Here is a 17,082-nt window from a genome sequence, read left to right on the forward strand (position 1 = left end):
GTACGACTTAAAAACGTTGTTGCTTATTACGTCTCTAGCCAGGTTTCCATTACAGATTTGCGCAAAATTTGAACTGTGTTTCCTAAATGTCAATTCAAAAAATATCACGGAATGACGTCCATTTAATAGTGTCATGTGATTAAAGTGTATTTTGATTCTTCTCAAGATAAGTAATTATGGCCGTTCTTCTTCTTTGTATGTTTTATGGGAAGTTTCAAACAAACTTTAGTGCATAGTGCCACCTACTGTGAGGAAAGAGTGAAGAGAAATGTCTGTATTTCCATATATATTTTCATATTACCTCACTGTTCCTAATAAATCTCCATACTGCACGTTTTCCTGCTTTGGGCCATCTTATAGGATATTACTTAATGTGAATTATTTACATCGTATCCTTCTAAATGTTCTGCCGAAACATACGGCCACGTGACTTCTAAAGACGACGTGAAGTGTTTCCGTTGTAGTTTTGCGAAATATGCCTTTATCCTATTGCCTGAAAAAAACACTCATGCAAGCGTGAGACATGGGAGCTTTTGCGAAATTGACATGTTTCCATTGGGCATATTTTCAATACGCCATTTCAATTTGCGCATTTTGAAGAGTGTGGAAACCTCGCTACTGACTGTTTGCATGGTAGTTTGTTCATGCTGCAGTTATGAGTATCAAAATAGGCCCTCGCATGTATATTGTAGCAGAACAAATACACTCAATTATTTTTAAAAGCGTGTGTCTAGCCAACAAAACAAATGCCTAAATACAGAGGATATACATGCTTTTTTGAAAGCTCGTTCGGGTCACTCTGAAGGGTTGATGCGCGCGATCGAGGTTTCTGTGTAATAAGGTTACTGAGGCTCCGCTGTCAGCACGCGACTGCCCCGGTGAGTAATGGTCATTACTTCTGTGCCTGTCAAAGAAATCAGGGTTCACGCCGGAGGACGCGGACCTCGGCGACCACCGGCACGCCCGCGCTACTTTATTACTACCTACAAGAACAAAAGAGTCGCAGCAACACAACAACTTTAATAATGCAGAGACTGAGAGACATTGAACGGACGTCAAATGAAGGCGTGCGCCCCAGGAGGATCTTTGAGGCAGGCCTGATTCAAATGACTTTTCGTGTCTTGTCGGCCGAGGGAAAAAAGAAAGACTAAACAATAACATGAAACTAGGTAATAAAAAAGTGTTGTTGGGTAGGAATGGCGCTTCGGGGTAGGAGACTTTGGCTACTGTCCATCAAAGTCAAGGATGCGTCAACGACTGCTTGAACGCGTGAGGTGTTGGGTTCCAGATTTGGTCCCCGGTCAGGTTTTATTCATGTAGGCTTTCTGAAACATCTTTATCCGTGTGATATGTGGAGATGAAGGGATGGTTGACCTGCATGGTGGATGGTGCCCGTTTCTAAGGGAACGATGTTCATCCTCAGAGTAAAGAAATGCCCCAAGGACCAAATATGATGAAGAGAGTTTTGTCTTTATTATATGTCTTGTCTGTCTATCTGTGCATTAAGAAAATCTATGTATCTATCGATCTCCAGCCATGGCAGGAAAATACGTTTCATATCCTCTAGCACCCACTTCCAAACCGGTCTCTCAATAACCTAATATTCAAAACTGATACCAAAACAGGTCGCCGTGAGGCCCTCCATCCAATTAATTACAGTAATCACCGCGGAAAGCGCCGCGTGTCCCTGCGGGGGCAACACCAGCGCGTCAAGCGGATGATAAAGAACGGGAAACGAAATCAGACATGATAAAAAGCCAAACGAGAAATGGACGTAGTTTTTGAAAGACAGAAACTGCAGGTGCGCCTCTGGCGCGTCAGTTTTTTTGGGGGGGGGCGGAACGAGGACTCGTAATTTGCTCTTGCTCGGTACCTCACGTTAAGCATTAATCTTGCTTAAACTCCCCGTGCAGAGGAGAGCCCATTAGTTCACCCAAAAAAACAGCAGAATTTGCTGCGCCAAGCACATTGTCATACGCGCATACATTTAGCTCTTGGAAATGTGGAGGCCGGCGCAGTCTAAATGGGTTTCTAATGGCGTTTGCGGCGCGGTGGGTAAACCGCCGTTGCGTGTGCCAACATCCGCCCGAAGGACTGAAAAACACGTGATGCTTAAGAAAACGTGCCCGATGGGTGTCGTTTGCGAATGTGAGTAAAAGGACAACAAGATAGCTGCCGTTTTCTTAAAACACTGGCGGTGGTCTCCATCCGGGATGGTTTGCGGTGCGCGCGATAATGACCAAAACACAATCAGTATCAGGGGGATCAGAGAATAAAAACAAGCCGGTTTCAAATGATTTACGCAACCTGGAGAAGCTTTAATGAGTAGTTTTGTTATACATTTACACTTCAATAACACCTCCGTTTTCGCCGGAGACGTACTGTACCAGTTAGATGAAAGCTCAAACACCCCATGAAGGTTACAAGAAAGTGTTTGCATGTGTGAGAGAGAAAGATTTTTGATTTATGGAGATGCACAATGCACAGTGTTTAAAGGGGTCGTTCACCTAATAAATACAAATTCTGTCCCTCATTTCGTGCTGTGTACGTCTCTTCCTTTAGGAACACAAAAGAAGATATTTTGAATAATGTATCTGTGTCTACAGTGAAATGGAGGTCAATGTTGTTTGGTTACCAATGTTCTTCTAATCTTTTTTTTGTCTTCTGCATAAGAAAGAAAGTCATGAAAGTACACATTGACATATCACACACGTTTGTTATGCGTCGGATGAGTAAGTCGAGTACTTGACGTTCTTTCACCCGTTTGGTTAAGTACATCATGTACCCTCTTCTCCTCCTCAGAGCCTCGTGTTTAGTTGTTGTTCCAGACTTTTGTTTGGTTCGAGGATCATCACAGATCATCATGTTTTGGCGTTCGAGTTATCGCCACGGGGGAGACGAACTACGCCGAGCACGAGACGACTGAAATGGGTCAATCTCGTAACTGTAATTAGTTCAAACGTCAACGCTTGTGAATTATGAATGAGATGGAAAGTCAATCAACGTTTTCTTATTGCTCAGTTTTCTTGCCAGTTGTCTATTTTTGTGAGCATTTTCATGTCCCGATTTCATCGAACTGAACATCATATGAAACCTATTTCTTATTTACGTAACATATATATCAACTTATGATGTCATAAATCTATAATAATCAACACCCAATGATAAAGTGTTTAATTAGCATCATTTGAATGAACCAATCATATTGTTGGCCGTAACCCACACTGTAAAATGTCTGTAGAAATCGCGGTATTGACAGTAACTTAGTGTAGATTTACATTTATGTCATTTACTGCCAACAGTTTGTTCAAAGATGAATGATCATTAAACATTAACAAGTCTTTATCCTTACATAAAAAATTATAAAATGCAAAGCATTCTGGGAACCAAATTTTTAAAAATGAATGCTTCCCAGAATGCTTTGCATGAGGTTGTTATTTTATCTTTTCTCTGTAAAGATAAAGACAAGTTAATGTTTCATGATTAAATTATCTTTGAACAAACTGTTGCCAATAAATGACGCAAATATAAATCTACAGTAAGTTACCGGCGACTAGCTGCATAACTACAGCAAAAACGCAATCTTTGAAATAAGAGTCATTGATTGGTTGACAAAAATACCGCTTAAAATACCGAAAATATTCACCAAGAGAATTTTTATGTTGTCATTGCAAACGTATCCACAATACAGTCAAATTCATATAACATGATATATGAAGTCAATGAAATATTATATCGTAACAACAATCTACTAATTTTGAAGATTGACGTGATAAAATCAGGTCTAGTACATCCGGGACCGGTTCAGTTAAATAAAACAATATTCTCGCTTGTATTTCCCCAATCCGTTCACTTCCCGGGTGGCCTTCTCGCCTAACACGGCTAATATAAATCATTACCCGCCCCGCGACGCACAATGTACAACCCATTACCACCAATCTGTGTCAGAACAACACCGCGGGTGTAAAAACAGCAAGTCTATCAGTCAACGCTGGACTTCAGGCCAACAGGTCCTTAAGTGATGTGTTAAGTGTAATTGCGATTATTTGTTTTGAATCACTTCATGTGTTTTTTTGTAAGCCCCATTTGTTTCGTGCATAAATGTGATTTATCAAGTCAACACCGTGTGAATTATCGGCTGGTGTGCGTGTGCACGAGTGACTCTCATAACAACTTGTCCAGGTCACGTTTTAACAACAGTTGAAGGAAAGGATGTAATGTATTGTGAGAAGATATCTAAGCTTGATGTTGTGTTTGATGCATTTTGCACAATTCCACATTTTATGTGCTTTACTGTAAAATAGCATTGTTTTACTGTAACTGTCAAATTGATGTAATCGACCGGGAGACTGCATTTATTAGATATTATTTACTTGTTATATAAAACCATTTTTGTGTTTGACCTTTTTTGTGTTTTAAGGTTTCTATTTTCCCCTGTAAAGCTGCTTTGGAACAATGCACATTGTGAAAAGCGCTATAGAAATAAAATTGATGTCCATGAGGCTGTGAGTAAATACTGTTTTATTTATAAAAATGTGTGGTTGCTACTAAATCATTTAATAAATATGTTTAACATTCTATGGATGTGGTTTTCTAAACATACTGTAAGATCCCAACCAACAATGAAATGACGCTACGCGAGGACCCACCTGTTTTCATGTTGCACACAGAAATCAATTAATAAACAAATAAGATTACAAATAAATAAAAACGTTTGGAAAAATAAACATACAACTATATGAATATGAATTATAAATAAAGAAATATGAAATAATAATTATAAAATAAAGAAATTACTTTGACAAATAAATGTATGCATAAATAAATCGTATGGAAAACTAATAAATATGTGGAAAAAATTTATTAAATTAATAAATGCACGAAATATAGACTAAAAATAGTGTGTTATTAAAATATAGTGTAGTTTAATAGTAATATATATATATATATATATATAGAAAATAATAGTTAAGGGAAAAAATGTACAAAAATGAATTCTGGACGACATTTGATCAAAAAGAAATAACTTAATGATAAATGTATAATTAATATATACAAATGGGGGTTAATAAATATGAATATACTAAAGTACTAACAGTAAAGAAGTTAATAAATATAACCACAGAAAATGATCATTAAAGGTAATACAAAATTAATTATGGACTACATTCAATTAAAAGTTTAATCAAGTCATTTATTTGATTATGGACTTCCTCCATGATTGGTGCTTTATCGTATGAGAATAATTTCAGAATGGCAACATCTCGAGTTTTCTTCTGTGCAAATATAATTTCTTATTTTCTTTCTTAACAGGCGTAATTAGATTCACCCTCGCAGTAACCGCATTATTCTGGCAGAAAGTATTGTTACCATGGTAAACTGGCAGCGACTCGCAGAAAATCATTGAGTGGGAGTGCAGATCGAGAATAGTTTCCACCCCGTGTCTGCGTCTGTAGGTCAGCGGGGACCAAGGCAAAAACTGAGCTGGGATCAGCACATTGGCTCTAATATACTGCTTAAATATGAGCTCAGCAGGTCCCGGAGCAGGTTTGATTAAATCAGGGTCCATCGAGAACCTGCGTTTTCACCCAAATCTGATTTCCTTCCCTCCGACTCGTGCTTTCTCCTGCATCGTCCGGGCAAGAAAACCACCGAGATGATGATCTCAGACCTCATTCCTAAACATAACTCCTCAAAAAAGAGGTTGCGCTTGAATCTCGGAGGGAGGACGGAGAAGATATATGATAGAAATGATGTCGGTGGATCTCACTCGATTCTTATTTTCCGGTGAAGCTGCTAAAATGAGGAATAACAGATTTGCTAAATTCATCAGAGCTTTGAACGTATTTACACTTTAATACCAAAGATGCTGTTTCTTGTTACATAAAACCCTTCTTTGAGACTAACGGTACTGTCAGGATTGACAGAAATGGTTTTAAATGGCAATTTAGGAGAACTTAAGGTCAGGGGTCGTCAAACAAGTGATGGACATTAATTGCTTTGCCGGCCATTAGAAAGAACATTACAAACTGTCTTCAATGAAGCTGTCGCTCAGAAGCTATTTACAGTGTTTTACTGAACATGATCAAAGCCGAGCGAGCTGTCTTCACCCACACAGCGTAACACACAACGACTTTGTGTACACAAACACACACACCGTTTTGTTCTGGGCACCAATGTTGTACTGTTTGTGTTTTACATTTATGCATTTAGCAGAGGCTTTTATCTACATTCATTTAGACATTTTTCAACGCTTGTGAACCCCACGGTGTTTGATGACACAATGTTCTTGAGATACGTAAAAAGAGATGAGAAAGAAAATGCATACTGTAGGAATAAGTAAAGGAAGTAAACAAGAAAATAGTCAATAAAGGATATAAAGTAGAAAGGCAAGATAGGCTTCCAAACGTTGACATTTAGAAACAATGAAAATAAAAACTGACCTTATTTAGATTCCAGGTCCACATGACGTCGTTTGACAATTGTTGTTGTCTTGAGTTTTAGTTATATAAATAAAATAGTTGAGCTTCGTGTTATTTACATTTACTTTAAGATGCCCGGCCAAACCACTTGGTACCTGTTAATGAGTGGCAGGTGGGTTAAAGGGGAGGGGCTTGAATTAAAGGGCGTCCGTACGCAAACAACAAAAGAAAACAAATAATTCAAAGGAAAAATTGAAAATGATGAAAGTCAATGCACTTTGCATAAGGTGCTACTTGTAAAATGGACATTAGCTTGTTCTCCAAGCTTAAGTTAAAGGAGCAAACATAAGTCAAATATAAGTGAGTGGAATAAAGTTACAAAATTGCACATTATTCATATGATGTGTGAGTCTGAAGTTCTGATTAATAGCAATGGAGAAAAAATTGTTTTGTGGTCCTTGTTCTCATAAACATTTGGAGTCAATTTTTGTAAATGTGCGTATAATGTAGTTCTAAATATCATCAAAAAGGCACAAAAATGGGATTTCACACTTATTGCGCACCTGTGCATGTTATGAAAATGAGTTTTTTATAATCAAAATGTAATAACGTCCTCTGAAGCAACTTTCCTGCTGATGTAACCAAGGCAGAACAATATTAACCAATAAAATCACAGCAAAACATTGCACAACCCAATACAACCCTGGGCGGTGTTCCAGAAAGCAGGTTGTGTGACAAACCCGGGTTAGTTAGCTGATAACCTCGACTTTCGGTTCGGAAAACAGAGGTAACTTTGTTGCTCCGGAGCAGGTTATGTTCCAAGGTTAGTTCATTTTCAGGAAATGTTACTAAGCTTCAAAGGTTGCGTGCGCTTTTGATAAACGGATTACAAGTAATATGTTATAATTTTACAGTATTGCGGTTCCCACCCAATTGCGATTGAGCATTCACAACTGATTTTATGCTTTTTAACCCATTTAAAACATATCTTTAGTAAAATATTGCGAGATGTTCTTGATAAATGTAAGGTTTTATGTGAATACTTTGTATACTGTACATACTTTTGATAAGGTTTATTACTGCAAGGTTTATTATGAAACCTCCAAATATTATTAGATGCATAAATAGTATGTTAATATTAACAATTTATTAAGCATTTGGATCTCATTTCTCTTCCCCACTTATACGCATATTTGATGCATCTCAGGGCACTTGTGTATATATACCTTTTCAACGCATGACATATTGGACATGCGACCGGGCCTTACATTTTAAACCTCTACCTCTGACTTTCATCCTCCGCAAATGAATAATCATACATGGTGTAGTGTACTGCAAAGCATCACACACGTTTATCCAAAAGTATAACAACTGTAGCAGTTTCCACACTTTAAAGCGTCTCCATCAATACGACTACATCAGCAACTGTTGCAAATAAAGCTGATACGACGCAAAGTCAGTTTTCGGAAAACCGAATGAACATAGATTTTTTAAAGCAACCAAAAAAAGAGGTTAGCAATGTGATCAAATACACAAACACAACACAATTTTGGGAAAATACAATAGTAGAGAGGTTAAAATGACAAGTTACAAACGTCTCGACAGATATGCACTATGGCAACAAAGATGTTGAGTCTAAAAATAGTAGGCCTACCTATATTTAAACTATTTTTATATTTAATGAAATCATTCATTTGATAGATTGTTGTTAAATAACACACCATCTGGACAGTAGCTATGTCAACTTTTCTTAAAGGAACAGTTCATCCAAAAAAGTCCACTGCACTTTTAAAGTTAGTTTTATGCCCATCTGGGGGCTGTGTTATATAAACCTGCAAAACTCAGATGAGCTCGCATAAGCAGCCAGTCGACACTTGGCCTGCAGGTGAAGTTATAACACTGAAGCAATGGAGACTTCAACGTGATGCAGTTAGTGTGTAAAATGAGGAAGATGCTATGAGTTCAATTACATTGAGGCAAGAGCCAGATGGGGTGCATGCAAGCAGAAATTTGCAATGAAGTAGAACTCTTCTAGTTTCTGCGCGTCAAAAACACCTGGTGGATTAAAAAACACCGTATTCAAACGGATCCGAGTAAAAACTGGTGACGTTCTTCATAAATCAGATTGCCTCGTCTCGTGGGAAATGAGGTCTTCTAGTGTCTGTAGTGGTTTGGTCTGCGAATACCTGCACAACACATTTGCCAAAGGATGAACGCACGCGACTCAACAGCGATGCCTGGTGGTTAAAGGAGGAACTGCAGGGAATCTTTCACTATCCTTGATCAGTATCAAAGACAGGATGATTAGGAACAGTTCTAAGGGACTAGTATTATATTTATATAAAGCACTATTATATTTTTAGGTAAAATAAAGCGCTAATTCAATGGCCTAGAACTGTATGTCTGTGTATAAATAATACCCAACTTAAGTAGAACTTCCTGTTTTTTTTTAAACTACACAAACGTTTAAGCAAAACGCAATCAACAGAACATTACAGAATAAATATTAAAAATATAATCAAGATTTGATCATATGTAAGAGTTACAAAAAAAAAATGACACCGGACCTTTAATTGACAATTACAGCCTGTTGTGGACGTTTACATGTGTATTGTAAAATATTTAGGAAGTCGCTGGTCTCAAAAACAAATATGTAAAGAATGTGATATGAGCAATAGACAACATTTAAATCACTGATGTCAATAGTTAGAAACCTTTACACTACACTTAATGGGTATACTACCGACCCATTCAAACCTATTTAATAGTTTAACACGGGACATTAAATGATGCTTCTGCTTTTTAAGATATAAACAATCTGCTTATGGCGGTTTGAAATGAGTGTCAGCTCTGAAAACAGGTAGGAAGTGACATCATACTCTAAAAGGGCCGTTGTACTGAAACCGCAGTTTCACACAACATTCGCTGAACTTCTAGGTTTTCTTCATAGGGAGCTGTGCAAGCATATATTGAAGGTGTACACAAAAACATGACGCTTTTAAAACCAGCAGATATTTGCTTCCGAAACAAGTCTGTTTTTCATACGTCAAAACCTGCACTTGTCAAAAGCAAAACTTTAAATTGAAAACCTGTCAAATGCACAGGTCATAATTTACACAACAAAAGTGCATACGCATTTTAAACCTTAGGCTTACAATATTTTTTTATTCATGTCTAATACTGACATTGATTTGACATGTTGGCAAATACCAACATTGGTCAAAAAGCATTCGATTTTTCAGTATTTTCTGAACAAAGCTCCAATGAAATTCAAATAAACAAACAATTTAGATAAGCAATTTTCATGGATGTTTATTAGACAATCCAACATCTCATCCATACAGACTCTAATACTATAATGAACTGTGGCATTCCAAATAAAATCTTAAAAACAGAAAGAATGGCCAATTTCATACAGCTCCAAGGGTGAGAACGCAAACATTTAGGCACGACCTTTGGTATCTGGAGGTTATAACAGCACAACAAAACATTTTAAGTGGGAGACCAAAAGTTCACGGAGTCTAGCTCACATCTCAAGTGTTCTGAGGGAATTCATCCTCCTCTCCAGCTCGACCCAAACCCTTAAAATGGTCCCGAACTCTTAAGGAACAAGAAATTGGCTTGTCAATTCATACCCGCCCATAAAGGAGACAGGAACAAAACTAATAAAGTCAAATACTGATACAGCAGGGAAAGATTTCCCCATTGCAGATCAGAGGACACAGAACAGATATACAACCCGCTAAAATCTCAATCGTACAGTTAAGGCTCGACGTACACCGCGATGAACAGATCAGATCAGCTGAGGAGACCGGGACCGTTCAAATCTGGTACACAATGAAATAAATTCACAACGCTTTCTTGTCGGATTCCAATAAAACCACCACTTTAAAGGGTCGATAAAGCGACAATAAAATGTTAAAAAGACAAAACGGTTACTATGCAAAATAACCCTCCGCACGTTGAGGTCATCAGTTCAGCATTCTATCAGATGATAACGACATAAAATATATCACTACAGTATGTTAAATATACAAGTAGAGTGGAGTAGTGGAATCCGTGAACAGGCAATTCGTGTTACAATAAACATGACATTTCTGCAATAAACCTTCAAAGTTTTTGCGTTATTTGACTATACTTTTTTTTTTCACTTCTGAGGACCTCCAAACCTGAGCATTCATGAAATATATTCAGACATAGATATATCGATACAAATAATAGTGAACAGATATCCGCACTTTCCTTTTGTAAACAGTCACACGTTTCTTTTTTCATCCCTTTGATTAACGGAAAAAAGTGAATCAAGCATAAAAAACGAACATGTACATTTTCACTTCACATTGCGTCTTACAGTCTAAAACAGATTGGAATCGCTGGAGGCGTTTCACGATCCGCTCTACATCTTATTAAAAGCAATAAAATCGTAAATACACTCTATTGTACTTAACACAACCTTCACTTTGTTTTTTTAGTTTTTAAATTCACCTATAAACATGATTAACTCAAAAAGTGACTATGACATGACAGACAAGTGATTCTTGCATAAAATGAGCTAAAAAACAAAATCGCATGTTTGAGGTTTTAGGTAACACGTTTGATTTCTTCGCACGGTTAGAAGTTGTGTGCATTTAATAGGGAATCGAGCATATTAAAAGTGTCTTCGTAATCCATGTGTGGACCGTTATTTATTAAAGCAGCATTGCCCTCAGAACTCTGCCCCTCACCTGGCCTCCTGTCAATCTTTGTCAAGTGGGCGTGGCCTAGCGCTTGATTGACAGGCGCAGAAGAGGAGTGGCTCTTGGAAGATCTGTGAGTTTTGGATGAATGGTGGTGGTGGTGATGGTGGTGGTGGTGGTGGCTACCGTGCGACGAGTCGCTTCGCGATTTGTGCGAGGAATGCTCGCGGTGTTTCTCGCGGCTGGAGCGTGGACTGTGTCGACCCTTGCTGCTTTCGGACGAAACCTTGATCTTCATCTTCAGCTCCTCCTGACTGGCCAAACCGTTTTCTGCCGAGTCAGGGTGACGACGCTTGAGTGACCCGCTCTTCGCCGGTCGCTCTTGTACTTGAGAATACTTTACCCTGGACGATGAGGCATCTGACGACAAATGGCCGTGCTTCCGATGCGGTTCACCGTCGTCTTCATGTCGCCGTTTCTGTTCTAATTCAGCCGCGTGCTTTTCTCTGTATTTCTCTAGAGTGAGTTTCTGCGGGGCGAGGGCTGCCGCGGCATGTCCGTGTTTGCTCACTGGCGCCCCCTGGAGCGCCAAGAAAGCATCAGTGCTCTGGGCGATCGGTGCGGGAAAGCTAAAAGAGGAACTCTGCAGGGTTGACAGGCCATTGAGAGTCATCAATCCCGTGTCCAATGGGAAGGAGGTGGACGGTTCAGAATACACACCTCCGAGGTCGCACATGCTCGCCATCAATGAGTCCTGGTTCAGAGAAGGCACCTGAAAGGAACCGTCCATTGATTGGTTGTCGAGTTTTGGCTTCTTGGCAGCTTGATTGGCCTAAAACAAGAAGTTTTTTTTGTTTGCAAAAACGTGTGAGGTACGAACTACATCTGCTGTGAGGCTTTAGTTCGGCTGGCTGGCTAACTTACCCTCCAGTTACGAATCCTTTTAAGTTTGCTTGGCGTCTTTTCGAGGATCTGAAGAAACTCATTTGTCAGGTCTACAAGAACAAACAAATCTTTAATATAATGCAATCTATCCAAGACTAATTAGAATATAAAACAAAAGACATGACTGACCATCAAGCAGTTGTAGTGTCACGGTCCGGTCCACATATTCCCACCAATGTTTTCCGTCCGAAGAGACCGGAATCTCCCAGTTGGACCATTTGCACGCCAGGTGAATGCAGACACAGGCCACCACTGTGGGTTTGTGTTGCAGGCAGAAGGTGGTCAGGTGAAGACTGCAAGATACAGAAAACATAATAGAAACATTCGATTACAAACAATGTGCGTCTTGATGATGCTAAATCCTGGCTCTCTAGTAATGTACTTTTTTTTTAACTCTGATAAAACTTAAGTCATAGTTTCCTAGTCCCGCTGAACATTGTACCATCAACCAGCAGAACCTAGAGTTTCGAACCCCCTCTATCTCTTCCCAAGTTCGAAATCTGGGTGTGGTATCTGATAACTGCTTGAAATTTAATAAACATTGGCACTGTTGTAGGCTCTAGTTTTTTCTATCTTCGCTCTCTTTCGAAAGTCGAGTCATTTCTCCCTGAACTCTCTTTAGAGGTTGCGATACATGCCTTTATCACGTGTAATGTCCTTTACTTTGGCATACCAAAATTTCAAATCTCACGTCTACAAATAGTCCAAAACAAAGCAGCTGCCAGATTTTTTAAAGGGATCCAAGAAATTCGATGATGTCACTCCTCTCCTGAAATTGCTACTAATTGTCTACAAATCATTAAAGGTGCCATGAATAAAGAAATCTATTTTAACCCAAGAATGTGTCATTTAAAAACCCAACGGCACCAGATCCTGGAATTTATCTATCATTGACAGCTTGAACACCGCCTCCACAGAAGAATATCAAGGACTACTTCTCTAGTTCCGCCAACTGGTTCGCGAAATACTTTAGCCATAAACGCTAAGTACACATAACTGCATTTGTGATGATTGACCAACTGGTAACAATACATATTTTTCAGCTAAAGATTTGTTTTGACCATCAGTTTAAATTTAACTACCGCTGATACATGCAGTGCTGTGTTTATGGTCGGAAAGCTGCATCACACAACACTCATGCCATGTTCGTTATTACTAAGCACTTTTGTTTGGTATTAGATCGAAAAGCCTTGGCACTAAGGTCTTTATAAATGGTCTTTTTCAGATTTAGAGATTTTTAGTCTTATAAAATAAAAAACTATTTGCATTTTAAGTTTATTTTCATCTTAACTTTATGGCACAGTACAGTCTTTTTGAACTGTTATCCAATCATAGCAGTTACTTCCTAGTATTCAATGCTTTTTACTTTTATACTTCCTAATCATCATAGTCTTTATTATTGTTTTAATTTGCATATACGTTTAGATTTTTTTATTGCCAATTTTAAAGAAATTTGGTTAGCCTGATCCATGCTTAAAGGGGCTCTATAAATAAACTTGATGTGCAAATGATTCCTCTTGACCCTAAACCATCAAACACAAATAAAATGGAGTCACTTGAGAACATTCAAAGTTCTTTGGTTCATCTTTAAAATCTGGGTGTTGTTTCGTGATCGTTTCGAGGCTGGTCACGATCCGCTTTGGGGTATGTCAAGCTAGATTTGTCTTGTCTGGGGGCTGTAAAACAAAACTGAGGGCAATGCATGAAACTGATTGATAGCGAGTGCAAAGGAATCACCTTTTGGTTCTTGTGTAACGAACGAATAGGTTCTGCCAAATGTTGAACTGCAAATAATTACTCAATGGGCCCAACACACTATCAAATTTTTCTCTCAACAAGAATTCAGGCTGCTTACACAAAGGTTGCAGACTGGAGCCCAAAACGACTCAAAACTCAGAATACAAGATACTTTGTTCTAGTTTTCCCAGCGTGCACTGGGGGCTCATCCCTGAACTGAGCGTCCTGCAAGTAGCTATGGGTAAAAAGCAATTTAATCACGGAAAACTGACAATAAATAACAATATGTTTTACTTAAAAAATCCACTTCTCATGACATTACTGAATCCACACTTAAAAACCAGCAAAAATCGCTTATCTGCCAACTTATTCATTTACAGAAAAATCGCAAACCTAACATATAGATTACATTAAAGCCTTATAAAAACAACAAAAGCCCGCTTTGGTACTTACCGTGACGATCTCTAAGTTTACCCCTTTGAACCCTGAGCTGTTATTCAGGCTACCAATTGAGTTATTCACCTATGCACTCTCAATCAAGATATAGCTAATAGCACCTCTACACCCCAGGCTGTGCATTCAACCTTCCGTGCCAACAGCAAGCCCCCCGTACATTACACCGCACAGCGCCGGGCGGCCCGAGCGCCCCGGCCCAAAGCGGGCGGGACGTCCGCGCCCATGCGCGAGAGGGCGTTGGACACAGGAAGGAGAACCCTGCAGAACAGGAAGTCATAGGGTGCCGTGACAGTGCAACAAATAGGGGTCAGGGTAACAACCTGTTGGTAGCCATGAAATAGGATGTCTGGGCCAAGTCCTTGCTTGCTGCGAACAAAAAAGCAAACGGACATCAGATTAGCTTTGATGACTACGGGGAAGTTCACATGTCAAACGGTTTGCCTTTTGGGTGGGTTGGCGCGAATAATACAAAGCGTCACAGACGCCGTTATAGAAATGGAAACGAGCAGATGTATCTTAAACAGAGCATTTAAAAAGATGGTAAAGGTTGCGTTTGAGTTTCAACGGTGTTAGTGGTTGTTCACGGTACGGAAATGAGTCAACATTAGAAGGATGTACCTCGCACTAGCTGGGAACATCTCACCACATCTGTGTGTGGATGCTCTATCGTTATTTCGAATCCTGAAACAAAAAGTACCAGTTAGAGGACGTATGCAAAAAATACACAAACCAAGGGGAGTTTAAATATTGGAAGTATTGGACATGCAAAGCGACCTCAGACGAATGACGTGTGGGCCTGTGCGTGAACTCACCGAGCGTCTGCAGGACGATGGTCTCCAACAGCACCAACTCTTGGGCTTGCTGGAGGTACGCCTGCAGTTCAACACACAATCACATTTGATAAATCTGCTCTTATCACTAAGATGTGAAACATTGCCTGGTTCACATCCTCCATGCTCTTTATCAGAAAAACAACATTGCCCACCATGCACTGAACACACTCACATTGCTCTTAGTATCCAGTGGAGGGTCATTGGGGTTCAGACAAGCATGCGCTACTTTAATGACGTGTTCAAGTTTCCTCGGCTGCTCCTCCACTTTAGCAGCCAAAAACAGTGTAGTGGGAGAGATAATCTGTTTTCAACAAGGAAAAAAAGAGATTAAAAACAACACAGCAATGGATTTGCGCATCATATCACACCGAATCGAGGTGTCATACTCACATTTCTATGGAATTTTGTAAAAGAATTAAGAATGTAGAATCTGTGCATATAGACGATCGCCGTGTTGATTGTAAGTTGGGACCTGTGCACTTATGTCAAGGAAGCAAAACCCTCAAAAGAACACATGGCACACGCACATACATAGCATGGGTCATAAATATGAAGACAATCAAAAACGCTGCATTACATAATAAACTACATTTAAAACCACAAGACCCTTTATGAACATCATTGAATATAGAAATGTAACGTTAATTTACAAAGCATATGAATAGAACATCTAGCTGATAATCTACACTATACCCAGATCCCTTAAAACGCCCAATAGACAAGCAACAGTACGATTATTATATAATAATTAGCCTATATAATACAAAGTATAATCATTCTTACCATTACAAACACTTTTCAAACACAATTTTCGCTTAAACAAGAAACAATGACATGCCATCGCCTACTATCGGTTACCGCGTATATACTGTCCTCAATTTAAACCTTTAAACACGCATTTAATATTGTAATCTTATGAAACATAGGTGACCATTTTGCTTTTTCACAGCGTAAAATGTCACATTTTGTGAGCCACATTTCACACCTGAAGAAAAGAAGCAGCGTGCTAACCACGCTAACGGCTAACGCCGTTCGGTCGTTATTGTTTTTGTGAAGGATACACGTTTAATCTCTGTCCCATGTCCTGAACGAGATTGGCGGCTTGCTGTCGGTACGAGAGCTCCCGGTCGGGCTCGACTCCGCAGCGGCGGGACGGCGTGTTTTCGAGCTGTTCTCGGGTGAAGAGCCATTTACTACCGACCCGCTGCACCGCCGCCATCATCCCACCCGCTTCCGCCCGCACCGCGCTGAACATGATGTCGAGACTGCGACGCCGAGCGCTGCGGCGACTCCTGCTGTATGGAGGCGGTACTGCAGCGCGGTGTGTAGCGCGAATACTACACTGCATGCGGACGCGGCTCTGCTTATAGACAAATGTAAACTGGAATAGACCTTTACTTATTTAAGGTTACGTCCAAAATACCGCGTCGTTTGGACACTAGGTGGCGCTATAACAGTTAAACTGGCTAAATGTACTCGTCTTTTGGAGCGCGTAAACATTTGTGTGTCACGTGACATTTGACATATACCCCGAACGATTTACATCATATGATATCGCACCTCATCCTGAACAACTTAGCCTTATTATTTTATTATTTATTAAAAATGTATGCTTGCACCGAATTGTGTATTATTGCTATATACGAAGAGTTTGGTTCCAAATAAAATAAATCAAAAATCCCGTTTTTTTATTTCGCATTCCAATGAATATCAATCAAACTGCATTTGGTTTGTAATGATTCGAGCCATAATAACTCAAAAATAACGATCACAATTAAAAACATGTTAACATAATAAAAAACATTGTTTTTGAAAAACATCACTTTGGAACCAAACTCTTTTTAACTTTATTTAATTTTGGACTACAAACAATATGACTTTTTTTGTAAATATTTGCACTATTGTAGTGCAAATGCGTTAGAGTACAAATGGTCTTTGTCACAGATCTCGTAGTGTGCAGTGAAGAGTTGTTCATTTGTTTCACGCGAGATGGCACCATGTGCCTCTTCTTTA

The 17,082-nt window shown here is 39.2% G+C and overlaps 1 protein-coding gene across 4 annotated transcripts; it reads right to left on the bottom strand.

Moving 5' to 3' along the window:
* Positions 1–9,719: 9,719 nt before the first annotated feature.
* ccnt2b (cyclin T2b) lies at positions 9,720–16,402 on the bottom strand. Of its 4 annotated transcripts, XR_013787446.1 has the most exons (11): positions 16,131–16,298; positions 15,460–15,541; positions 15,242–15,370; positions 15,049–15,109; positions 14,855–14,917; positions 14,557–14,602; positions 13,899–14,015; positions 12,173–12,336; positions 12,023–12,093; positions 11,819–11,930; positions 9,720–11,741 (listed from the first exon to the last, which is right to left on the bottom strand). XR_013787446.1 is itself a non-coding variant. In XM_079470996.1 (10 exons), the coding sequence occupies exons 1-10, from the start codon at positions 16,289–16,291 to the stop codon at positions 11,728–11,730; spliced, it is 903 nt and encodes a 300-aa protein (XP_079327122.1). In that variant the 5' UTR covers positions 16,292–16,298; the 3' UTR covers positions 9,720–11,727. The 4 variants fall into 4 exon arrangements, 2 of the variants coding, with proteins under 2 accessions (XP_079327122.1, XP_079327121.1); XM_079470996.1 differs by lacking the exon at positions 13,899–14,015; XM_079470995.1 differs by lacking the exon at positions 13,899–14,015 and having other exon boundaries at positions 9,720–11,930; positions 16,131–16,402.
* Between the last annotated feature and the right edge of the window lie 680 nt (positions 16,403–17,082).

The sequence above is a fragment of the Barbatula barbatula genome (genome assembly GCF_947034865.1).
Source record: "Barbatula barbatula genome assembly, chromosome: 13".
In the NCBI taxonomy this organism is placed as follows: Eukaryota; Metazoa; Chordata; class Actinopteri; order Cypriniformes; family Nemacheilidae; genus Barbatula; species Barbatula barbatula.